This window comes from Barbatula barbatula (assembly GCF_947034865.1).
Source record: "Barbatula barbatula genome assembly, chromosome: 8".
Classification (NCBI taxonomy): Eukaryota; Metazoa; Chordata; class Actinopteri; order Cypriniformes; family Nemacheilidae; genus Barbatula; species Barbatula barbatula.
Window position 1 is genome coordinate 22,693,864 of NC_136771.1, and position 27,207 is coordinate 22,721,070.

Sequence of the window (27,207 nt, forward strand, 5' to 3'; positions counted from 1 at the left end):
GATTGAAGTCCTGCTGTGCTGTCTCCGAGGCAGCTGGTGGCAGTAGCGCGCTAACAGACGACTGAATGTTACGGGTGAAGAACATACCGGCGTCCGATTCTTAAATGAATCGTTTCAACCAGTTCTTTTCCGAGATTTGTTCGTTTCGATGTGATTCAATCGGCAGAATAAGACTTTGTAATGTAATGTGGATTATTCTCGCAGAACGTATGACATTGTTATATTAGTAAATGAGTAATAATACGTCACTTTAATATAGAAGTAAAAATATAAAATAATTACGAAAACAAATGTATATACCTGACATGAATAGGCCTATAAAAATAATCAATACGTTTCTAATTGTTTTAAAATGTTACTTTAAAATTTAATGTTCTTTCCATTTGGTTTCTGAATAACAGGACGAACGCTAGCCAATCCGGCTTTCGATTCGTTCAAACGAATCACTTCGCTAAACGAATCTGATTCAAATCGCTAAGACTCGCATAACAACACTAACTTCATGAATCACACGTGACGTAAACATCAGAGCGCGTACACGAGAGGATCTTTACTCTCTCAGACAATATATCGTGTAAGACATATTTACTGCCTAACAAGGTAAGCGAGTGTTTCTTTAACTGAACGTATAGAGAGGTGTATGTCTGCGTTAATGTACAAGGTTAAATGTCTAATCAATGTCTAGAAACGTTACAGAGTTACGACGCGGATTGTCATTGCAACGGCTTGTAAACACGAACGCTCTTTCTGTCATGTTTTCAAAGGTTAGCGTTAGCCGTGCGCGTTACTGCAGAGACCTTTTTGATCTTATATTTTCGACATGTAACGTTAACAGGCCAAATATCTGTTTAACTTACTGAACAGTGATGCTATTAGAAGATAACGCTGTATGACGTAAGCTCACGTAAACGTGCACGCCATTAAAATATAATATTAGCATATCATTGGTATTATTTGCATGGTATTGTTAATGTGTTTGTTTAATCCCCATCTGTCCAATATTTAAAAAGTTTGATAAGTATTTAGTTAAAGGTGTTTGTGTTTTGTTGACCTTTGACCTTCACCCCACATTGACCTGGCTGTCAATCTAATGCAAACCCTTTGAGCTGACCTCTCAGACAGCAGTCTCGGGCACTTCTTTTGGTACAATGTGTCCATTTACAGTATTTTATTACCAACATGAAGCCTTTAAGATGAATGCGCTTAAATTGATTCATTTATATGATTTGATATCTAGCACAGCTGATTTTTTTGCATTTGTCATGCGGTCAGTGAGGACAATACAAGGTTATCACCAATATATTATTCTTCAGTGCCAAATCCTTCTCTTTGATTATGAAGAGCGCAGGTGGCAGTTGCATGAGTTGTTAAACATGTAAGACTTCATACTTTTTTATTAGACTGCACAAACTGAAAAGGAAAGTCTGGTTGATCTGGATAACATTTTGTAGACCTGCAGCCTGTCCTCTAATTTGATGCACTTTTTTCATGCGGAAATAATACCAATTTCCTGCTGGAATATAGCATTTTATTTCATTATAATAGTGTTTTATTTTTGTCTGCATTTGGGACCTGTACAGAAAGATTCACTCCTGTGAATGTCACATTCATCATATCATATCATAATTTACTCATCCTCATTTTTATTCCAAACCTGCCTGACTTTTTATGCAGAACACTGAAGAAGATATTTTGAAGAACCAAGCAATATTGGCCCGGTTGACTTCCACTGTATGGACACAAAACCACAGAGACATTTCTCAAAATATCTTCTTTTGTGTTCCTAAGAAGATCAACACGTTTCCATATGATATTCCTGTTCTTAGATATGGCTGGAGTCTCTCCTTCAACGTGTCTTCTGTATTGTCTTTAAGGCACAAACATATTGGGACGTGTTACCCATCAAAGTTGAATTCTTTGCCTACGAGCTTGTTTTCACCACTAATTAACATCTCCGTTTATCCTCAGACTTTTGAAATGGTTTCATACAAGAGACTCACCCCTGAGGAGGTTCATTTCTCAGGAGCCGCGTTGTTGGATCCGCCCCCTGATGATTCGACGGACCCAGAGGTGAAGGAATTAGACCCTGATCTGCCCCTGCTGCCCCAGAGACCTCGCTGCTCCATCACCGCCGGCCTTCTGACCCTCGGAGGACTTATTTTGGTTCTTTCCGGCGTCTGGCTGTTGGGAACTATATTCTGGCTGCACAGTCCCCCCTCCACAGAACCTCATAGACCCCCGCCACCCGCCATGGACCCTGGCAGGGGAAATGGGACGAGGCTGCAGCCCGAGTCGTGCTCCAAAGTTCCAGAGGCTTGGAGGTTTGACTGTTATCCGGAGAGAGGTGTGGTGGTTACGGAGGAGATGTGCCATGCTCGAAACTGCTGCTTTATACCTCGATCACAGGGAAAGACGTCGGGACGGAACGGTGTGCCGTGGTGTTTCTACACACCTGATTATCCATCCTACGAGTTAGTATCTGTTAGTGACAATGAAATGGGAATGGTCGGAAAACTGCTGCGGAAGAAAAAGACGTACTACCCAAAAGACATTGATACACTACAACTTGAAGTGATTTATGAGGATGACAACCGGTTGCGTGTGAGGGTAAGAGAACTTTGCTATGAGTCTATTTTTTATTCTTGGTCATTTAGTCAATTTGACAAAAACCTAATTTAAAGATGTAATATTAAATATATACATTAATTTGGAATTTTTTCTGCTGGTTACTTAGAAAAGCATTATTTTTTGTCCGTGTTTTTTGAATTTGCAGTTTTTTAATTTTGATAAAAATACTGGGATATCACAGCATAGTAAACCCAGTATTATTCATTGTATAGAGGCTTACGCTGGCCGTACCAGCAAATACCGTGATACTATCAAACCGTAAACCCAGTATTATGCATTGCATCGAATCCCAAAGTGTCCGTGACACAAAATACCGCCATTCTACCAAACCGTAAAAAGATATCGTGCATTGTATCGAATCCCAAGCTTACCCTAGCATCAAATATTGTGATATCATAAATCCAGTATCGTGTATTGTATGAAATGGTGAGCTGAGTGTATATATCACAGTTACTTTGTCTCACCGCAGATAACAGATCCCGCTCAGAAGAGGTACGAGGTGCCCCTAGATGTTCCTGTGGTTCAGAAACAAGCATTAAACCGATCCTACACCGTGGAGTTCATCAATGAACCTTTTGGGCTGGTTGTCAAGCGAGCCCTCACTGGGACTGTATTGTAAGCTCTGTTTGAATCTATCCATCAGTCTACCAGATCTGTAATATATGTACGTGATTGTGTGCATTGAGTTATTAACATGAACGTCATATGTGTCGTAAGGTTGAATACATCCATAGCGCCTCTCTTCTACGCCGATCAGTTCCTGCAGATTTCCACGTCATTACCATCACGTTTCATATATGGGCTGGGGGAACACCGCTCCAACTTCCTCCATGACGTCCGGTGGAACACACTCACCATGTGGGCTCGAGATGTCCCACCAATGGTACATGAGATCTAGTTTGGCGTGTTGGTCTTGTCATTAAAGGTTAAAAGTTTGATGTAACTAAATATTCAAGCAACGTTGGTATTTGATTTGCATGCAAAGAGTTTAGGCAAAGAGAAAAAAGGTTCATGTAATAACAAAAGAACATAATTATTAGTACGTCATTCATGTTTGCTGGTAACCATGCATGTCTGTTTTCTCGTAGGAGCTGACCAACCTCTACGGCGTCCATCCATTTTACCTCTCTATGGAATCTGATGGAAAGGCACATGGATTCTTCATGCTCAACAGCAACGCCATGGGTGAGTTTATTATTAATGTATTAATAAATTCATACATTACTTTCACACAATACATTTTTCCATTGAAAATGCTTTAAATGATAAAGACAGACTGGTTCATTTGTACTTTGAACTGTTTACGCCTGAGTGCAAATGAAGTGGATTGTGTTCATTTGTAAGCATTTTTAATGGGCACGAAACAATAGGTTTGGACAATTCTAAATCTGCAAGCACATTAGAATTACTTTGAGGTAGAAGCACTTGATGCCATCAAAACAACAAAAACATGTTTGTATTTCAATCTTTTATGCAGATGTGGCCCTGCAGCCCGCCCCCGCCCTGACCTGGCGCATGATTGGTGGAATCCTAGACTTTTACATGTTCCTGGGCCCAAATCCGAGCTCTGCGATTGGTCAATACCTGGATGTTGTCGGTCAGCATACACGTTTGTGAATTTCACTGTATTGATGATCTTGTTAAGAAGCCAATAGAAGAAAATGTAAGCTGAGTCTCTTTGTCATCTTACTTTTAGGTAAACCTGCAATGCCCATCTTTTGGGCTCTGGGCTATCATCTGTGCAGATGGGGCTACAAGTCAAGCAACAAAACCTGGGATGTTGTGAAAGAAATGAGGAATTATGGGATACCTCAGGTACTGTTACCATTGGTTGCATTCGGTGCTCAACAAGTGTTAATTTGGGACCCTGGTTGTACCTGTAGAAATAAAAAATAAAAACCTTTAACGTGAAAATAAAGGTTACACAAATTAAATTCATAATTGTGATCATTATTTGATTCTGTCAGGACGTGCAGTGGAATGACATCGACTACATGGATCGTGCTTTAGACTTCACTTATGAACCTTTGAACTTCTCCACCTTACCCGACCTTGTGAAAGATCTTCACAGACATGACCAGCGCTACGTCATGATCCTGGTACTTTTTTATTCACTTTAGGAATGACGCTTTTCGATTTTGTGCTCGAGCCGTATTGATGCTGTTAAAAAACTGCAGTGTTAGAAGGTCTGAAGAAGGGTTGCTGCAGTCTTTTGGTGGAACATGATAAATGATTATTAAAATGCCAGTATTGGCATGTGAAATAGATGTGATTGACTCAAGGCACGTCCTGGTTTGCTGAGAAACATCTTTTGTTGTTCCTGGAACTACAATACTGTCAGGAAAGGCAGTTTAAACCCAATGCGAAGCCGTAACCTTAAACTACAGGAAAATAATAGCTTGATAAAAATTAGATCGAACAAAAGAAGGAACAAATTCATGTAAACTAAGTCACAGAAAGTTAATCTACAGTTACTCAATATGCAGAAATAAGATGAATTGGTTTTGTAATATCTGCTTCTGCAAAACATGACAGAAGTCCATCTGACGCACATCCTTATTTTCTTTGCGTCTCTTTAAAATCACAAGATGCTCATATGACTGATTCGGCCACTGAATGTTTGTACAACAGTCATAATTGTGTGTATTATTTGCTTTTCTCTAATAGGATCCTGGTATAAGTAGCACTCAGAAGCCTGCCTCCTATTGGCCGTTCGATGAGGGGGCTAAAAGGGGTCTTTTCATCAATGAATCGAATGGAGACATGTTAATTGGGAAGGTACAGACACACCAAATGGAAACAAAGATTAGGGGATAAAACCCTAATCGGTTTAGCAGGTGTATCAGTTGACCTACGCCTAAAGAGGCAAATAGTTCTCTTTTTTTAAGATGTATACTTTTCTCCAGTCATGGTGTATGATATCACCAGCTAAATGAATAAAGTGATAATGGGCGATGATGTATATATGAATAGAATATTTCTTCAATAGCATATATGGTTAAAAATGTTTGCGTTTGCATGATGCTCCAGGCCTGTAGGTGTCGGTAAACTATGATTTGACAAAACCTAAAAAAGAAAACCATTCAACGCACCTTTAAAAGACCAGTTACACTTTAATTGTTTTATCATTATTTCGTTTTATAAGAGTCTTGTTTGAACACAGATGTTGTTTTGAAGGTCTGGCCTGGACTCACGGCATTTCCAGATTTTTCCAATCCAGACACACATGACTGGTGGTATGAGAATCTGCAGAGGTTCCACGACAAAGTGCCGTTTGACGGCGTGTGGATCGTAAGTTTGCGTCAGTCTACAACTAATCGGTTTGTTTATTTGTTAACCCATTTCTTCACTTTTCAAAATATTTGTATTTGCTTTTATGAAGGACATGAACGAGCCGTCGAATTTCTTTGACGGATCACTTAATGGTTGTCCAGAGAATGAACTGGATAATCCTCCGTACATGCCAGGTATCAGTGTGTTTGCTTTTGTGTGCCAGGTCCATTGTTCATTACATATTTGGAATTATAATAATCATAAAATGATAATTTCAGAATTTTGAGTGAATTTTTTCAGGTTTAATGTCAAATTAAATTCACAAATTGAATTGTCCATTTGTCCAAAAATTGAAGAGGAAGCGTTGTTGTCGGCTGGTTCAGATTAACTGGTTTACACCGATGCATTTATTGTTTCAAATATTATTAGGAGATTTGTTTAATCAGAAATATAATTTATAATCAACATTCATTTTGATTTATGCAGGTATTTGAGACATGTGTATTGTAAATACTAATAGCTTGTAAAATCTGTTGCAGGTATTTTAGGCGGTACGTTAAAGGCCAAGACTATATGTGCATCAGCAAGACAGAAGATCTCCTCTCACTACAACATACACAGTCTGTATGGACTCATGGAGGCCAAAGCCACTGAAAGGTACATGCTCATAATCACCCATCCATCTAGTGGTGCGGTTGTGAATTGCAACCAACTGCTCACTCCACCACTTCCCTTTCGAAGCACTACGGTGGCTGACACAGGACTAAGATGTCGTCACGTTTTCGCTTCTTTGCAGAAGGAGATAACGTATTTACATAACACGCTCTGTAGAGCAGTTTGTCCGTTTAGGGCTACCGTAGAAACAACATGCCGAATTCCATGTGAGGGTGTGTGTAGATAGAAACAGCTCATTCTAAGGTAATAAAAACATAACGCTTCATTATGTAAGGTCTTTATACACCTCTGAACACATAGTTATTTAAAGTATATTGAATTGCGGGAAATAGACCCTCAAAAAAATGACACACTGGACCTTTAACACACACTCATTGTAAATATCAAAGCAGGCTGCTGGTAAACTGACATTTTAAATCTCATTTTTTTATCTTCATATGTCTTAGTGCCCTGAGGAAGATCACAGGGAAACGTCCATTCGTCATTTCACGCTCCACGTTCCCTAGTCAGGGCAGGTACTCGGGTCACTGGCTCGGAGACAACAGGAGCCAATGGAAAGACCTGGCCACATCTATATCCGGTAAACAAACATAAATCTGCTCTGCTGCATTGCATTTTTTTGTTGAAATAGATGAATTTACATTTAGTTTCTCATAGTTTGGTTAAGCATAACGTGTCATCATGTAATGCATGTAATACAAATTCTCAATACAGTAACCTCAACTACATGCATACATTTCTTTCAAGTTCTATATTATAAATCCTTTATGTCACTTTTTATCGTTTCCAGGTATGCTGACGTTTAACATTCTGGGCATCCCTCTCATCGGAGCAGACATTTGTGGTTTTGGGGGCAGCACCACAGAGGAACTTTGCGTTCGGTGGACCCAGCTAGGGGCTTTCTACCCATTCACAAGAAATCACAACTCCATAGATGAAACGGTGTGTCTTCCATGTTTCCAAACACATGTTAATGGCATTTCGTCAATTTACGACTACAGTCAAATCCGGCTTACAGATTGTTGGTAACATTTTTCAACCCATAACCTTACAATATCAACAGATGTGTGCTGTGGCAGGGGCTCTACTGTGTTTTTATCCCATTCGTCTTTGACAGTCGTTCATGCTTTAAAATATTTCATCTGTTAATCTGATTAGTAACCCATCTGTCATTGCCAGTGTAAGATTGCTTTTTTTATAGACTTTGATGGATTTACTGTTTTATGTCTCAACAGGATCAGGAACCAACTGTGTTCAGTCCGGCAGCTCGTACAGCAATGAAAGAAGTCATCCTGCTGCGATATTCCCTTTTCCCGCATCTTTACACGCTTTTCCATCACGCACACGTCAGAGGACGCACAGTCGCCACGCCACTGCTCTTCCAGTAAGACAGACACATGTATACGCACTACTTTATATTCTTAAAGGCACAGTTCACCCAAATAAAGTTTCTGTCATACTTTACACGAAACCTTCATGTCATTGTAAACCCATTTGACTTTTCTCTTAATATCTTCATATAATGGTCAGGCTACAGTATGAGTTCTAAACGTATGCTGTGTTGCATTTTAGGTTCCCTACAGATATGAAAACGTATGGAATAGACAAGCAGTTCCTATGGGGAAATAGTTTGCTGGTTACACCCGTGTTGGAGCCAGGTGTGGAATATGTTGTGGGGTATTTCCCCAAAGGTCTCTGGTATGATTTCTACACGGTAAGTCAACAACCTGTAAACAAACCTGCATTGGAAACCCAACGGGATGCTTTGACTTTGCAGTCATACGAGGGCAATTTCTCGGCTCGATGTTCATTTTTGGTTTGGTTTTGCCACACGCAGGGGGACTCATTGGTTAGCAGTGGGGAGGAGATCAAACTTCACGCTCCGCTGGATAAAATCAACCTGCACCTCAGAGAGGCTTCCATCATTCCTACACAGGTTACAGAGCATCGTTTATACATTATAAACCACAAATTTGGTTTGTTTGTTAGTAAATGATGTTAAATGGCCAATATATTTCTAAATCAAATCTTAAACAAAATATTTATTCGAACACATTCATGTAGAAGTTAGGGTGGCTTGACAAAAAAGGGACAAACTTTCCAAAGTCTTTACTCGTTTTATTCGGTTCTTTATTTGTATATTTGAATCATTTGTTTAATTTTCTTTGGGTTCTGATTTAGCGACCTAACACAACGCTGTGGGTGAGCAGTGGTCAACCTCTTCACATGGTTGTGTCTTTGAGTAATGAGGGTCTGGCACTGGGGGATCTGTACTGGGATGATGGGGAGAGTCTTGATTCATACGAGACCGATCAATACGCTTACATCTATTTCACAGTCAAACAGGTATACAAAACAGCACAATTCACATTCAAGGGTTTTGCGTGATATGCGTTGTGAATCATTTGAGTTTGTTTACTAATGTTTCTCAGAACACAATGAAGTCAGAAGTGCTGCATACTCATAAAGAAGCCACTTACATCACAGTGGAAACCGTTTCCTTTTATGGTGTGAAGGTGGAGCCTGAAAACGTTACTGTGAATTCACAAGAGGCAGCGTTTACGTACCACGACAATCAGGTGAAATGCGACCAGCGCGGCACGACAAAAGACATTAGAAACGCATTAGTACCATTATAATTTTACAATACAGTGTGTATTTTGTGGTATAAAGATCTTATATAATGAAGTGTTATGTTTTTATGACCTTCGAATGAGCTATAACAAAAAATTTACATTCTTCAATTATAAATATTCTCTATAGAAATAGAAAACAAACGTATTAAGACACTTTATGGTTGGCAAACCGTATTGGACCATCTGTGTGAACTTGAATGGAACTGACAGATGGTTTAAAGTAGTTATCAAAATGGCAAAGTGAAGTTAGTTCTGAGTAAACTTAACTCTGGGTTCACACCAAGCGTGAATTAAGCGAATATTTGAGTTAATTACATACAAAGTCAATGCAAAGATGCGCGAATGACGCAAATCGGGCGGCGTGATGGCCGCAAACGCACGTCAATCTTGTCTTCCGTAAGGGTTTGAAAATAACAAACGCTATACAGCATATTAGTGTTGGTTACATTTTTATAATTGTATAAACTCTATATAAACCACTGTACAATTTTTCAGATCAGAGAATGTTTCAAGTTCAATAAAAACAGGGGAAATAACTTGCAAGCCTATAAACTTACACACTTTACACACAATGAATCTCGGAGTAATTGATGTGTTTCTTTATCTGAATAGGTGCTGGTTGTAACAGATTTGGGTCTAAACCTCAGTCAGAACTTCACAATCAGCTGGATGTAAATTTGATTTTACTATTCACAAGCTCCCGTCATGGATTTCTTTTGCTCATGAACCACCTCTACATCTGCGTAAGATCTCAGTTGGAACAAGGAGTATTCAAGTACACGTTTTTGAATTCTCACATTGTATTTCTCAGATGCTCCAGTATGTGACAAATACAATGTTTCACTCAATACATTTATTTGATCCGTTTTTATCTCTGATTTATTGCTGACATTGATTTTATAAACTGATTCAAGTTGAAGAGGTGCAATATAGATAGTTTGCACATAGACATTATACGATTTATCATTATTAACATGTTTTGTGTTTGATTCAGTTTGATCTGCAAACCTTTTCCTCGCATGATTCAAATAATGTTTTACATTTTATTTTAAATGGCATATATGTATATATTGTTTACAAGCATAATTGCACTGTTCAGGACATTCTGATGGTACAGTATACTGCAGAAATGCACGTCGGAGCTTTAGTTGGTAACCATTTATTTTTTTCCCTGTGCGTTAATGTGAATATATTTTCTTTCTGTTATTAGAAGTCATTTTAAGGCCAAAATGGCGATACTACTAAAGTTTGACTTTGCAGTCACAACCATGGAAATACTATAGAAGAATACATTATATACGGCGCAGTATTCACCAAGGTTTAAAGAGAAAATCTGCAGTATTTTATGCAGTACTACTACAGTACGTGCTGTCAATATTAGCATTCAAAACATAACATTGTGCCTTATATTTCATCGAAGCTGTGATTCAACATACAGTGTCTTTACTGTGAATGTATTAATACCTTCTGTCCAAAACACTGGACTGCTTTGCAACTTTTATTTATGTGTTATAATGAACTGGACTTTCAAGGCAGGGACTCAGATGTTATATAAACACCTCTTAGCTTTAAAAGTGACTTTGAACTAGAGGCGTTTCAGAGGACATAGCGGGTTGTGTGCAATAAAGATTTTAAGCAAGTGATTTATTTGTTTCTTGTGTTTCCTGAAGTTTTATTACGCAACTTGACCCTCATGAGCAGCCTGATTTGTTTTGTCATATACGAGTAAAATCATATTAATCATGTACAAATAGTTACAAATGTGGTTTAATTTTAAGTTCATATACTTTCTGATATTGATTTTAAAACCTAACCTGTTTCTAACACGACCTTTGTATGACCTTTTGACAGAAAAATGAAGCTTTAGTGCTGCTGTGTCTCGCCCTTAAAACCCTTTTTGTTGTTGTTTTTGAGACACGTTGCTGTAAACCAGGCGTTGGGAGTCAAATGTGATGTGCTCCGGTGGAATGTATATCCGCATCCGCTGCCTGATCCTGCAGCTTTCATCTCAGACTGACACAAAGCTTGTTTGAAGATCACAGCCAGACGTTTGCTTCCACATCCAATGTGATATGACAGCGAGTATAGCCTTTATTTTGTTCAGAGAAAAGAGAAATAAAGACGGAGAGAATCAAATACAAAGATGGAAATGGAGGAATTACTTTAGGTTTTCCATCCGTCATTCGGGCACATGGGTTCTTAATATTATAATTACCTTAAAACACACTTTATACTTGTGTTTGTTTTCAAGTTCAACCCGGTTTGTCATTGACGACAAAATTTTGTCTACACATTACTGACTTGCTAATACAAAAAGTGAAAAAGAACAGCCTTTGCATGCCTTTGAAGGTATGCATGTGTTCAAATGCAAAGCATTTAGATTGTTTGCAAGCATTCGTGTGAAAAAAGTTCTAATTTAATTTTTTGAAGGTAGAAAAATTGCACAAGGTTGATAAGCGTATCTGGTTTAAAAAAGGGATTAAATATCGCTACTAAGATTAACTCTACAGTATCATGAAAAAGTTCAACAGCAGTTAAAGTGATAGACACAAAAATGTCATTTCATAGCTGTATAAATCACTTTGTTCTTATAAACAAAATAAAGATATTTGGAAGAATGTTAGTCATTTTCAATTCCGGGACATCATTGACTACCATAGTAGGTAGTCAATGATGTGCCCCAGACCCGTTTGTTTTCCTGAATTCTTCTAAATATCTCATTTTGTCTTCAACAAAAACAAAAAATCAATAATTTCTTTGATGTCCCCGACCTAAACAATTCCTAACATCCAAAATCTTTCTCCGTGCTCATCAGAACAAAGAACTGTACAGGTTTGAAACAACCTTAGTGTATGTAAATGACCAAATTGTTATATTTGGATGAACTATCCTTTTAAATAGAAAGTTATGATACCATTTGTCACACAACTAATGTTTACTCTGGCAGTAAACGCATGAAAGCTTTTCATTCAGCCTAACCATGCTGGACAACTACACAGTATCCCACTCCTCTCATTCCATGTGTATTCACAGAGGAACTGGAACGGAAGTTCAGAGATAACAGCTTCCAGATGTTCCACATTCTCACTTTACATGGCCATACTTTACTTGAAGATGCCAAAGAAGTGACAAGACATGAATTGCCTTCAAGTTTGTTTCTGCCTTCGTATAGTGCAGGCAATCCAGACCCCCAGATTTCTGACGGGACCCCCAAAAAATACATTTCTGGTGACTGTCACTGTTTATTTAACTCGTGCATTGAAAGGCCAAAATGAATGCATGTTCCAATGCAGAGTTCAAGTGAGCTGCTAAGACAGGTTAAACATTAACACAGTTTCACTTTAAATACTTTTACGTTTCATGTTCCACGGAAATACATTTGACCGCATGTCTTACAGGCTCTTGCTGACATCTAGTGGTCCAACGAAGAATGACACCTTGCCATAAATGAATCACGCCTCTTCAAATGTTGGTTTTAAACATATAATTGTGTTTCTTTTCAACTAAAACTGCGGGAACTTTTTCATAGCTAAACACGAACCCCATAGTAAGCAAGACCAGTATGAAAATTGTCATAATATTACCCAGAAACTGTTGTGAATGACATCGAAGGTGCGCGTTCGTCGCTTTGCTCTTTCCGCTTAAATCGGATGACTCAGCGAGATAAGACTCGTCCAACAACACAGACACACCCATCAACATAACAAACAATGTGAGAAAAAAAGTTAGCATGCCCTATGCATTTCCATGCATGACTCCCAATACCGAAAAACTACCGTGCGTGTGATTTCATTTGACGTGTCGTGTAGTAATACAGAGGAGACTATACCGTGGCCATACCGCGGTATATTTAAAGGGAAGTCCCTCACCTTTGACTCCACCCATGGAGTCGTCATAAAATTGCTCAGGAGTTTCAGGGGTTTCTCAACTTCTCGTGACGGTGCGGTCGGAGGAGCTCTTCGCGTACCGAGAGCGCATTAACCGCGTCGAAACCAGTTTACCGCACAGATCGACGCGATGGCTGTGAAAGCTCTCCAACAGTGGTGCAAAATCCAGTGCGATGGATACCGCGGTGTTTCCATCACCAACATGACCACTTCTTTTCGGGACGGGTTGGCGTTCTGCGCTCTGATTCACAAACACAGACCGGACTTGATGTGAGTTGCGACTGACCCGAATGCGCTTGCGCTCGGTTACGCTGGAAAAACGACTCCGTTTACGGTCGATTTGGCGATGTGTGGACGGCTTTACTGTACTGTTAAAACTTGTCTGGAAACCACGTTTCATTTGTATCAAATGAAGGGGACGCGGGGATTTGCGCTTGGGACGACTTTAGGATTTGGGATCCGGCGAGCTTGTGTTATTCACAGTTTGTGTTTGGTCTTTTCAAGCCCAGTATCTTGTAAATTGACGTGGCGTTTGGGAACGCGTGGGATTGCGTTATCTCGATTGTGATTTTGATGATATTAGCACTGTTGTGTGTTTGATGTGGGAAAACCCTTGGTTGCGCTTTGGTGACTGTCGGGATCACTAATGCGCGCTTGTCATCATGTTTCTCTCTTGCAGAGACTTCGATGCCCTGAGCAAAGAAAATATTTACGAGAACAATCAGCTGGTAAGACGTTTGGCCATCTTGTCTGTCTTGTTTTTACTCACACGCTGTGCCTTTCATACAACCAAAAGCTTAACGCATTCAATTCAGTCCATCATCGGCTTTTTTTGCTGAGATGCGTTCATTCATTCAGTCTTTTAACATTAAATCTGACATTCACACTTGGCATTTCAAACCTGTACGACTTTCTTTCTTCTGCAGAATACAAAATAAGATATTTTGAAGAATGTTGGTGAGCATTCACTTCTATTGTATGGGCGCAAAACCAATGCAAATCAATGGCCGTTTTGGGTACACTGACATTGTTGTATAAGGGGTTACATTACATCATAGGTTCAGAGCAGCTTGTTTACATTTATTATCAAAAGCACGTTCAACAACCTAGCCAACAATGAAGAATGCATAGAAAGTCAGAATAGTCATTTACATTTATGCTCTGAATTTAGTTTAGACATATTTTATCAGTATGCATGTTCACTGGCATCGAACCCACAAGCTTTGTGTTTCTAGCCCGATGCTCTACAGCCTGAGATGCATAAAAAAACCATTAGAAGCCTAAAACGTTCATAATTATGTAGATAGCAAAGGTGATTGATCAAATGCAGAATCTCTTTGACATTTATTCAACATTAAATCTAATATCTTCGCGATCTCAAACCCTCTCGGTTGAATCTTAATCGCCTCGATTTCTGATTTTGTGTAGAGCAGCTCTGTTTATTTCCAAGCAGATCGCAACCGTGTCATTTTAACAGAAAAGGAGTTTCATTGACCTCTCACAGTGCTGTGTGACCTCTAACCTAAGCTGAGATCTGACAGATTGGCTGAAGATTGCATTCTTGAGGCCTATTTTTGGGACGTCTGTCTGTCTTCTACAGAAGTGGATTCACATGCTCTGGTGTCATAGATCGTGATAAATCATCAACACCACGCAGTTTCCGCGGAAAAGGAATGCTAACCCGGGCAAGAATGCGATAGAACGGCGACGAGAAACGGCAAAGAAATGCTAATGGGAAGAGTTTGAAGGACAATGGATCTTTCACAGGCACGCACAGAAAGAGTGAGAGATTGAAAGACAGAGAAAGTGAAAGTGTTAGGATGGTAACGGATGATTTACAAGGCGTGAAAGAGAAAGTTGTCATGTTTCAACATTTATTAGCTAATTATAATGGCAGGTACGGTAACTGACGATGCCGCTTCCTGGATTTGACCTTTTGTGTTCTTAAAAGATTGCATTTGTTATTTTTAACCAAATGGATTGTTAACGGAGAAATACCTCTGTGTTTTTGATCTAGATTTTATCTTTCTCGCTCTCGTCGTGTCTACTCATGTTTATTTTTGATCAAAGTTTTTTCCCTGTTACGGAAACACGAGCCAGCTTCACATTTTTGCGTCTGACGTGGATGAATTATTGCCTTACTTGCCACTAAGTGCTTATGGATGGAAATCTAGTCCAAATGACCGTTTTGCCTCACTCTTCTTACACATTTTTTGAAAACATGCCTCTTAAAAGCCATTGAATGACACACATTCAGAGATTCTTATGAATAAAGTGATTAAAATAATCATATTTGGCTTTATTGGACTTGCTTAAGATCTTAGAGATGTTTGGTTCATGAAAGTCAAATGGATTTAAATCCTTATTAGTCTATTTATGAGAATTTATGAATTTTCAAGTCACATTGAAATAAACAAACTTATAATAGTGTTTGTACTTTATTATCTTTCCTGAATGTCAAATCGGCTTTAACAAAGTGCTAAGATTCAGGATACAATACGTCATTTTTTTGTACTTCCAAGTTAATTTTTATCTGCATCCTTTATTACTCAAGGGATTTCCTTTGCAGGTTGTGGGTTCCTTGGGAAATTCTTATTGTCGGACACTAAAAACTCCCATTGCTTCCATGTGATGCTAGGCTTTCCAGGTGGCGGAGAAGGAGTTGGCAATACCTGCCCTATTGGACGCTGAAGACATGATGGCTATGAGAGTCCCCGATCGGCTCAGTATTCTCACCTATGTCTCGCAATACTACAATTATTTCCACGGACGCTCTCCAAGTAAGACACATGCACCCTTCTGAAGCACAAAAAACCTCTAAACGTCATTCACGTGTTTCCATTGTACTTTATTAATGTCTCGCAAAAACATTCGCCGTGTGTGCAGTTGGGGGTATGGCAGCGATTAAAAGACCGGCTGAAGAATCGAACGAAGAACCATCAGGAAAGAAAAACCAGCCTGTCGCAGCTAAAGTTTTCATCTCTCCTAAACCGGCCCCAGAGGCTCCGATGCCTAAATCACCAAATGACAATAAGGTACATCGTGCACCCCATCGCCAATTTTCTAGTCCCTTAGGACCTTTTAACTGTTTGACAGATTTAGTGGGTGGAGTGTGTGTAATAAACAAGCATGGGCGATTTAACACCGCCTGTGGGCTTACAGGATAAACCTTGTCTTAGATTACGCAACTGTTAAAAATACTTAATCTGTGGTGCTTGCTAAGGCAAGGCTTTGCTATTGATTGGTTTCATACGATTAACTCTAAATATTACATTTAGGAATATAAACCCTCCCACACCCATGTAAGTACAGACTTCTGGGGGGACTCTTTTAACCTAGGTCAACATGCAATCGCATTTCAACACCCTAAAAACATGCATAGCACGCCTAAGCAATGACCTGACAACATCCCCCCACATCACCAGAAGCGCACAGAGTAACTTCATTAGGGGTGACCATATGTGCCATTTCTCCTGGACACGTCCTGGCCTTCTTGACCGCATACGTCATCAAGGTTTATTGTTTTAGCTTTTATTTCAGAAAATCGGCCGTTAAGCTTGAAGTTAAGAAGGAAACTGATTATTCATCTTAAGCGTGTTAAAAGTTCTTTTACTGAAACGACGATGCATGGGGTCGACAAATGCAACTTCGGGGGACGCACCCGAAATCCGGGGCAGGACGTGTCCGGGAGAAATGGCACATATGGTCACCCTGACTAAATATTTAGCCAGTAAAAATGTATACGAAAACTTTCAGTACTAAATCCACAGCTACAAATATATATATATATATATATATATATATATATAAAATGATCTAGGAGTGTGTGACAAACTTTATAGATATTGTTTGTTTTAACTGCCGAAAGTACTTTTTTAATGTATACTATAAGATCCTGCATAGTCCACCCATATGCCAGTTTATTTTAACACGCAATTTTACATGTTTAGTAATAAAATATGTTTGTGTGCTAGCATACGGCATATTTCCGGTATTGTTTACAGTAAATAAGCATGAATAGATGTGTTAGGATAGCGTTTAACGAATCATCTTGCTTAAAGCTTTTAATGTTGCTCTTTTCTTACGCTTTCTTAAATATCTGTTCCAGAGAGAAGTTTTGTCCGAACGTGCCAACAAACAAGGGACCCTTAGCAGCAGCTGCAGCGTGTGCAACCAGCATGTTCACCTCGTGCAGCGCCACCTAGTGGATGGGAAGCTGTTTCACAGGAACTGCTTTAAGTAAGACGCATTCGTTTGCTTCAATAACTTCTTTATTTTTAGGTTTAGTGCAATAGTAGCTCATTCACATGAGCAGGGAATCACAGCTGTCATAATAGGCGTGTGGTCATCACGATGATGTAATCTGATGTTATTTGATTGGCGTTTCATTGTTCTTGCATGGGTTATCTTCCTTTCAGTACAGTGGATGTTTAATGGGTATATAACTTTCACTGTTCTAAGGAACGGTTTAGGATTCATTACTCCCTATAAATGCATGAATTTTTTAAATTTCACTGAATGTGTCTTGGGCGGTCAGATGCAAAGTGTTTTGGGTCCCGTTCCAAAAATGGGTCTTTGTCAAAACACCTCCAACTCTAAACCCTAACTTTCCTCTTCGGTTTTCAACGTCCCTGTGCAACAGATGCAAGGAATGTTCCACCATTCTCCTCTCCGGTACCTACAAGGCTGGAAAAGAACCGGGAACTTTCATCTGCAAGACCCACAGCAAAGTGGAGAAGCCCCCCACCACTCCGACTACAAACATATCAATACCTGCACCAAAAACACAGCCCACCGCAGTCAGCAGAAGCAATACCTCCACCCCGACAGACCAGAAAGGCCCAGATGGAGGTACTGGAAAAGCTAGTTCTACACCTACCGCATCTAAACTTGGTTGGCTGGCTAATAAACGTGACCTTACGCCCACCGGTCGGTCTCCTGCCGTACCCGCTACAACACCCACACCAGTAGCAGCACCAAGAACAACACTAGCTTCAAAAACAACTCCAGCACCGGAGACTACAACCACGAAAATTCTCTTTAACTTGAAAACGCCAACAGCGTCACCTACAACTATAAGCAACATTGTACAGAAGAACCAAGATGCTAGAAAAAGGTTGTTTTTTGTCAGATTTGACTCCACTTTTGTATGTAGCGCAAAATAACTTTCACGATACATCACTACTAAAGTCTTTCAAACTAAAGTGTATTTTTCTTTACTAGATTCTACGAGTCAAGCCCCAACTCCAGCAGCATCACACCCACCATTAAGAACAGCCCATCAACCACATCATCAACGTCCGTGAGTCCAGCGGGCCTTAAAACATCAACATCCGTGAGTCCAGCGGGCCTTAAAACATCAACGTCCGTGAGTCCAGCGGGCCTTAAAACATCAACATCCGTGAGTCCAGCGGGCCTTAAAACATCAACATCCGTGAGTCCAGCGGGTCTTAAAACATCAACGTCCGTGAGTCCAGCGGGCCTTAAAACATCAACGTCCGTGAGTCCAGCGGGCCTTAAAACATCAACGTCCGTGAGTCCAGCGGGTCTTAAAACATCAACGTCCGTGAGTCCAGCGGGTCTTAAAACATCAACGTCCGTGAGTCCAGCGGGTCTTAAAACATCAACGTCAGGGAGTCCAGCGTCTGTCCCGAGTGCAGGAGCCGGGGCAGGTAAAGGTAGAGTCCTTCTGCGGGTGGGAGACTGGGCTAAAGTGCATGACGAAGAGAAAGAGAAAGAGAACGAAAGGGAAAAAGCCAGAGTGTTGATTGGTAAGACGGTGACGGGGAACAAAAATCACAGCAGTTCATCGCCGAGTCCAGCTGGGCTGAAAGCCAATGGCAGGTGAGCTTTGGTACTCCTTTTCGGATCTCGCTTCCTTTTCACAGGATTTCATAGACCCTGTCGGAAATCTAGCATGTATGTACTCATTCCTGTCAAGTCGTGTTTGCACGTTTACTTAGATTTTGTGTTTGTTGACACATGTTGGTATACCCTGGCATTGTTGCGTGTCCTAAAAAAACTTTGTTTAAACCAGCTTTAATCCTCCTAGTAGCATGGCCTTTTAAACTAACGGTACTGTTTAGCGTGTTGACAACATGTGTATATGCTCTCTGACTACAGTCGCTTTGGGTAGAAGCGTCTGCCAAATGCATAAATGTGATGTCAATGTAAAAAGTGCTGGTCCTCACGGACGCCTGTTATTAACGCCCATCCTCACCGCTCTGGTTTCCATAGTAACGTTTCCCCCGTGGAATCGGGTGTGAAAGGCCCCCCTGGTAGGGTGCGCCTGAAACCGCTGGATGTCGGGTTGGACACAACTGCCCCCGCAGCTGGAACACCATCCTGGATCAAAGACAAAAACTCACCCAGGCCGGCAAGCTCACTGTCGTCCAACAGCAAGGGTGAGGACTTTTGTCTAATGTCTAATCTCTAGAATGCATTTCTTGTTTATTTGATTCACTTCATGATTATGTTTTGTTACGAAGCTGCTTGGCATGGGTTGCTGACCAATATAAAGACAAACTGTTAATATATTATTTTAAATATGATTTGTTTTCATTGTTAGTTGCTTTTTAAATTTTTGCTGTCACACAGCTGGTTGAGTTTGAGATTGGGAAGCCAACCACCGTTGATGTCTTCTTCAAAACATAAAAAAAACTGTTTAAAGTTAAATATAGTAGAGTTAAAATTTTTGTTTCATTACAGAAAACGATAAAACGCCGACTGACTGGAGATCAATGCTGAAACCTGTTTCAAAGTAAGTCCTTCTCTTGCGATTGAATTATCAGATGAAAATACTACATTAGACATGCATTCATTTTTGTGTGCTGTGCTTTCCCTTTAAAATCATTTCACAACGAATCATCCTGCTGTTCCCTCATTAACCGGTTCATTCTCCAGACGCTCCGTACCACCCACACCATCACGCTCTGTTGTGATTGGTTGTCTCGGGCACGTAACCCTCCGCCCAATGAGAGCGGCGGTGGGTCGTATCTAAAGGCCCCAAAGCAATAGATCTCCGTGCACGTGCACATTCCCCCCTATGATGATCTCTCACCTGTTACTACCCCTTTTACTTCCTGCCCCACCCTCTCAAACTTTCACCCGGCAGAGGTGAGAGAAGCGATGCTAAACATTTAGAAGCCCTGAAACACGGCGTAAAGTTGAAATATTTCTTTTGTTTATTTTCTGTGTTTATTAGAACGGTCACTTCCAGTGAAGGCATTGGTTCTCTAAACAAGAAACCAGAGGCAGCATCACCGCCACAAGCATCAGGTGTGGGGATCTCTCAGAAGTCTGTGTCTGCTCCTTCTACTACAAATGCCTCCACGGGCATCAACCGCCCCATGGCACCCTCAGCTAGCCCGCTGAAAAACGGGCCTATTGGTAAATCAGTAGGAAACGTATACCAGACAAGAAATCAAGCATAATTCACTAGATTTAGTGTCGGAAATAGAAATTGTGTGTGGTTTAATGCTTTGAAACGTTGTAGAATGGGGAAACATTTATTGAGCTTTAGTTCACCCAAAAATGACACTTTCGCCCTCTTGTCATTCCAAACCTGTATGACTTTCTTTCATCCGCAGAACGCAAAACATTTTTTTTGAAGAATAATTTTGGTGTCACCCATTGACATTGGTTTTGTGTCTATACAATAGAATAACAAATATCATCTTTTTGTCCTGCGAAAAGTCGTACAGGTTTGAAATGCTAAGAGGGCGAGTAATGGATAAAGGACATAAAAAGCTTTTATTGTGAAACGTTGCTTAAAAGAGGTCTTCAGTGATGCAATAGAAGAATCATCTTTGGCTCCCCGAAGAACCTTAGTCAAAGGTTCTTGAAAAAACCTTTTTTTATTTTTTGTATGGCGCCTTGAATCTTCTTCCACTACAAATAACCTTTTGTGTAATAGGAAGGTTTTGTGGATGTTCTTCATGAATCCATAGCCCTACAAAGAACCTTTATTATTGAGAGGGTCTCTAATCCATGTTTGCTTCTCGGGCGCAAATATATCTTGTTTCAGAGATATTGTTCCTGCTGGAAAACCACACGATTTGTCTTTATTTTTCTCTACTTTTCTGTTTTTCTCTTTATACAGACTCGAGCGCCAGCAGTGTATCTTCTGTTAGCTCCTCCGGGACGGAAACTCACAAATTGCACAAGGTGTGTGTCAAAACAGTAATTACAAGTGTTATCTGGTCTTGTGCGTTTCTTTCTGCGCCCGCATGTGCGGGTGTTGGGGGATTGCTTTGTCAAGGGGCCCATTTAGAGTGTTTTGGAGGATCAAAAGGGCCCTTGGGAAACCGTTATCTCCGAATAGACTGTAGAATCAAAATTGAGCGTTTTCAAAGTAAGTCAACACTTTCAAAATCTTTGAAAGCGTTTCCTGGCGGATTAGACGAGCGTTGAAAGGAATAAATGAACCATTTAGGGTCTGTGCGGAGACGTTTGTAGAAAAGTTGCCTTTTAATGTACTCATGGTGCGTCTGTGTTTGCTTAAAAAGCCGGATCACATTCCTAAAGGAGAGATTCTGAAGGAGCTGAAGGAAATTGAGATGAATCTGAACGAGCTGGAGAAAAGAGGAGTGGAGCTAGAGAAAGAGCTCAGACAAAGCGATGAGGGTTTGTATATATGCGCAAACACAGACGCTCATTTTTCACAACACATCAAAGTTCAATAAAGACTTGCAGACGTGAACAAATTCACGTGCCAGTAAATATAATCGCTCTATTGTCACATGAGGGTCTGGCTTCTGCCTGTGTAGCGATTTATGTTCTTTTATATTTAAAGTGAAGTGTTGTGGTTGGGAAGTGATTTGGGGAAAATGCATATACATTTTATATGTATCATACATTAATTTTTAACTGTTCCGCAAACATATCTGTATCTGTACTCTCCAGCAGGTGGAGACATACATTAAAGATGGTTTCAGAATCAAAGACCTGCAAATGAAATTATGGAAGAAAAATCAACTGTCTAAAAAAAGTGTTTTTGTCTTCAGATGGAGAAGAGGACACATTAATGAATGATTTAATGGTGGACTGGTTCAGTCTCATCAGAAACAAGCAGGTCTACATGAGACGAGAGTCTGAGCTTGTGTACATGTAAGGACGCACAAACTCTTGAATCTGTGTATATGCCGATGGGAAACGTCCTGTTATCCTCGACGACTTGTGTGTTTATGTGTGTTTGTGTTGTGATCAGTGCCAAGACTCAAGATCTAGAGGAGGAACAGCCCAGTGTTGAGGCAGAACTCCGAAGTCTGATGGAGAAACCAGGTTAGTCGGGTCACGCTTGCGCTTTTCAAGCTTGATCTCTTGTCACTTATGCCCATTGGTATTCATAAGAACAATCTGTATAAAAATAAATCTATTCAAGTGAATCCCTATAATTGTGCTTTGTTGTCAAGAAAATAACATTGTGATTGTGATTGTTGATGTTGGCTTGTGTTATCCTTTAAAATTAGAAAAAAAAATTATATTCAGTGTAGAGTAAAATATTACCCTGAATCAAAACAAGCTTTATGCTATTTATATAGTTGTTAATAATTATATCACCTAATAGAAGTTTTCGTTTATATTATTATTCATGTGAAAATGGAGAAGCGTTTCTCACCAGTGGAAATAGCATTCTCCTGTTTTCTTTATCTTTTTAAATGCAGTTCTGATGTGTATAAGCATCCTGCATTTATTTGTCCTTTAGATGATTCGAAAACTTCGAGAGATCACAAACGGGAGGAGGAGCTGATGGCCAAACTGGTGGAGATCGTGAACGACAGAAACGCCATCATAGAAGGACTGGATGAAGACAGACTAAGGTCTCTCGATACTACAAAACACACACGAACTGTTCAAATAAGAAATAGATACATACAGATATATATATCACAACAATACATTTCTGAGCAAAACCAAATATTTGGTGGTAAATGTTTTAGTGCAGGATTCGGTTTATTCCACTAGATTTGATTGGGTTGTGAATATTCTTGTATATCGTATGTTGATATATTTTGATAAGTGATCAACTTTTTTTTAGCTTTACACAGTGTGATCAGGTAGCTTAAATTAAAAATACCCCATGTGTTTTGTCAGCCTGGTGCATCTTTAATGCCTATCGCTGTATTAGTTACACGACTTAATCTCATGCTATAGACATCAACAATACAATTTACACTTTTTTTCCATTGGCTGTTTTTACACAGGGAGGAAGAGGAAGACGAGCAGCTGAATAAACTGATGCAGGACCTTGGTAAGCATGGCGCTCATCTCACTTACTGTATCTTAAAAAATAAGCAATGTCGTGTACTGATAAACATTTCAAATGAAAGAAATGGGTGTCGTAACGCTTTACAATGATGTTCCATTTATTTAATTTAATGCATTGACTAACATGAATAAACGTATGAGATGCAAGCTTTCAGACAGCTTTTTGTTAATCTTTGTCAATTTAGTTGTTCGTGTTACTTCATTACTGCATTCAATAATGTTAACAGAGACGACACGTATTGGTAAATTCTGAAATGAACAAAGATGTCAAATTGCTGTAGTGTAGCGTTCATTCTTAGCTGACAAATAGAGCGTTATTGTAAATTAATATTTATTTATAGATTATTGAGATACACTTTTTGAGAAATGTGTATATATATAAAATAAAGTCATACATCGCATCTAAATTAATCTTGGTTACATATTTCTGTAATTCTTTCCAAAAGATGAAATTTGCTTGTGTTAGAACCGATCACATTATCCTCACTAGACCTTGATTTCTGTGCACCAGCTGGCTCTGGTTTAAGAGGCAGGAATTTGAAGCCAACTCTGTTTATTGTAGTTCATTCTGTTGAGTGACTGAAAATGAACATTCCTTCTGGTTTGCAAATAATAGAAGGCTGGCAATAGTGACACGATTGTTTATTGTCACCATTTGTGCAGTGATAGCCGTGCAGCTGCACGGATGATAGTTTGCATGCGTATCGTGTATGTTTTCAGTCATAAACAATATTTTGAGGATGATGTGTCTTTTAAAGGCACCAGCTTGGTCTGTGACGTTTTCAAATAAAAGATGCATTATTTGCATAGTAATGTTTGACTTTTAACCGGACTGTCTTTGTTATACTCTCTATCGTCAATGCTAAAACCAAAGTTTCCTTTTTGGAAATACGAACATGTGACCTTTCGCCCACCACTGAACCTGCAATGAATCTTGGGAGTAATTGGTCTGTGCATATATATATATTCCCCATTTTGAAAGGCCACAGTGTTGCTATAGCTATAGAAAAATGATTGAGTCCATTTTGATTTAATGGCCGCTAATGGACTCCATCGGTGTCTAGCCATGGCTAATAATCTTCATGTGTTTTCGATGCTAAAATGAATCGTGTAAAATGTTTAATTTGCCAAACAAATTAAACCAACACACAAATGCGGGCAAAAGTCATAACCATTTGCAATTCATGACAAAATCTGAAAGCTTTCACGCCATTATGGAAATTCCGAGTTGAAAGTCAGCGACCTCTCTTGAAATGGTTTACCTTTGTGTGACTTTTCGTAACGAACGGGTTATGTTCTTCTTTTTGAACAGATGTGAAGAAAGAGAAAGTCAAGAGGAAATCATCCATGTCTCGGTGGTTTAGCAGGAAAAGTAAAAGGCCGTCCGAGGAAGACTGATCCTCATGAGGGGTGTGCATGTGTGTTTCTGTGCACTTGTCTCAGACTTTGAAACATTCTGCTGATAGTCATTAGCAGTTCGGTTCAAAGGTCAGATCCTGAAATCTAAATTGCAGTCACACAGACTGTAACAAACGGTGTATTGGAGATCGCACGTGTTGCGGCGTCGCATGTCATTATGTATTTTCACACTCGTTTCTCACATGCTTTTGCACGTTCTCCGTGGCTTTATTTGTGGGTGTGATTCGTGCATTTGTTAGCAAAAGTTTTGCACTTCGAATTATGTTGATCATAGCTCTGTCGGCGTTTAATCAGGGGGTTTTTGTTGAGAGAAAATAAGTCTCAAGTCGTAATGATTCATATTGAATTAAAAAATGGACACGTTTTTGGTCCACACTTTAAAACCGTTCAGAGTATGTCGCTTGACTTTTTTTTAAATGAACATTTTTTTAAATGAGGTTTGGTGCTTTCTTCCCCAATTTTAATCATGCAATGACACTTGCAGTTCGATCACTGACCAGCAGGGGGCAGACAACCACTAAGTTTATATATCATGACATGTTTAATCGGACTTTGAGATTGATCTGATTTGACGGGTTTGGGAAATCTCAGATCATTAGGTGTCTGCCACAAAATATCATGCTTTTAACCCACTGTGCAGATGATTTTATTTATTTTTCATTTAGTTTTTTGCTTGAATATGGGGTTGAAGTTGTTACAAAATGTATTGCACTTTTTTGATTTTCAAGTGCTCTTAATCTTTGTTTGCTTTAAACCAAGATATTCAGAACTTTGCTCAAATGTAATGTGTAGGCTACTATAAACAGTTTATAAACCATGCTTTTAATTTAAGACTGTTTGCCGTTTTTACCCATTCCTGAAAATTAAATGCACAATTTTACACTACTGGATGCACAATAAATTGTATTAATCAACATCAATGCTTTTCTCTTCGTCCATCTGCGTGTATAAAACATGGTCGCGCTTCGTCCCGCTTGCAAGTTTATTACGTCACATGCTGTCATACGTTTTGGTTTCTTGAAGTTTCCCTCAAATTTTAAATTCTTATGTTATTGTACACATTGGAGAGACATGCCTCTATCTTTGTTAAACAAATAATACCGTAATGGTGAAAAACAAAATGGCAGGCCTACTTTTAAGTACATACTGTATGGACATCGAATGTATATTGGAATCCTTTTAATGCCATAGTATTTACTGTCCTACATTCAATGTCACTATATGCGTGTATGGTACATTGATAAATTGCTTTACCTAAACGTATTCCACTAATATTTCTCAGATCACATAAATGCTCCTAAATAACACGAGAAAACACTTCCGGTGAAAACCTAGCATAATTTAATGTCTATTTGGGGGATTCCTTGTGAAATTGAGCAGTCATGCGGCCCTACTTGTGTACAAACCTGGCGAAGATCCATCTTAAAAATGAGTATTTGTTGAATTTATGTATCGTGCTTGTGTTTTTGGCCTCTAATGCACAATAAGTTTGGCTTCGTCGCTCGGTGGAAAAATCTGCAGTGACAGATTACAGAGCGCACGAGGCCACGAGAACAGGAATGCTCACATATGCTAATGTGTCGGCACAGATATGGCGAGTGGATTACCTGTGTTTCTCTTCATCTGATCCACGGAAAGGGACTACAAAACAAGCAAATCGAGCTTTAACGTAACACGGTACAATGCGTTTGGTATGCATTCGTGCTAAGAGTGTTTGTGTGTTGAATGGGTTTGCTCAAGTGATCCTGAATACTCATTTATTTCACTTGTCCTCTCCCAGTTTTAGAGATTTCTGTGTAAGTACGTATAATGTATTTCTATAGCACATTAAATACAGCAAAGCTGTGCAAAGTGCTTCACATAGTAAACAACAACAATTATAAACATGCAGACAATAATACACAAATAAAATCATAAAAAAGAAAGGAAACCAGATCAATTGATGCTATTGTGGCTTGTGTTTTTACAAACTAACAAAGTATCCCTCTCATTTTTAGGTTTGTGGATGTCAAAGTAAACAATTGAAACAATGTGTCCGTTCACTGTTGAGAAGGGTAATGTATTGTCTAAAAAGGCCCAGGTTAAATGAATTTAAGGCGCACACGCATACATGCATTAGGACGAATATAAACCCTTCATTGTGTGTGTGGAGATTTCTGGGAAAGACATTAGAGATGGAAAAGCAAGACTGACCTGGAGAGATAGCCCGTGTCAGACTCGGTCACCATGCGCAGAGAGCATTCGAGCCGGGTTTGAACTCCGACCTACCAATAACACAAACACACAGTGTGATGGCTACATAAAACGTTAAACACCCATGAAGGAGGGTGAACGAAATATAGAGATTTCTCTTCTACGTTGCAATACATCCAAACAACATTTTAAAGAGAGCGGAGAAAGAAAGTTGACAAGTTTTTAAT

At 39.5% G+C, this 27,207-nt stretch overlaps 2 protein-coding genes across 2 annotated transcripts; both read left to right on the forward strand.

Moving 5' to 3' along the window:
• Positions 1–498: 498 nt before the first annotated feature.
• gaa2 (alpha glucosidase 2) lies at positions 499–10,855 on the forward strand. The gene is made up of 20 exons (XM_079462216.1): positions 499–600; positions 1,969–2,607; positions 3,098–3,243; positions 3,346–3,511; positions 3,717–3,813; positions 4,106–4,225; positions 4,325–4,443; positions 4,596–4,727; positions 5,296–5,406; positions 5,806–5,919; positions 6,011–6,095; positions 6,441–6,558; positions 7,023–7,156; positions 7,367–7,518; positions 7,812–7,960; positions 8,149–8,290; positions 8,414–8,512; positions 8,758–8,922; positions 9,009–9,155; positions 9,825–10,855. Exons 2-20 carry the CDS (start codon positions 1,978–1,980, stop codon positions 9,885–9,887), a joined length of 2,889 nt encoding a protein of 962 aa, XP_079318342.1. The 5' UTR covers positions 499–600; positions 1,969–1,977; the 3' UTR covers positions 9,888–10,855.
• A 2,236-nt stretch (positions 10,856–13,091) lies between these two features.
• Positions 13,092–25,705, forward strand: micall2b (mical-like 2b). Its single transcript, XM_079462217.1, has 17 exons — positions 13,092–13,369; positions 13,779–13,827; positions 15,738–15,879; positions 15,986–16,134; positions 17,208–17,338; positions 17,742–18,215; positions 18,323–18,943; positions 19,337–19,503; positions 19,808–19,859; positions 20,304–20,488; positions 21,201–21,265; positions 21,607–21,724; positions 22,105–22,207; positions 22,308–22,381; positions 22,806–22,920; positions 23,305–23,351; positions 24,681–25,705. Exons 1-17 carry the CDS (start codon positions 13,230–13,232, stop codon positions 24,764–24,766), a joined length of 2,718 nt encoding a protein of 905 aa, XP_079318343.1. The 5' UTR covers positions 13,092–13,229; the 3' UTR covers positions 24,767–25,705.
• The last annotated feature ends 1,502 nt before the right edge of the window (positions 25,706–27,207 follow it).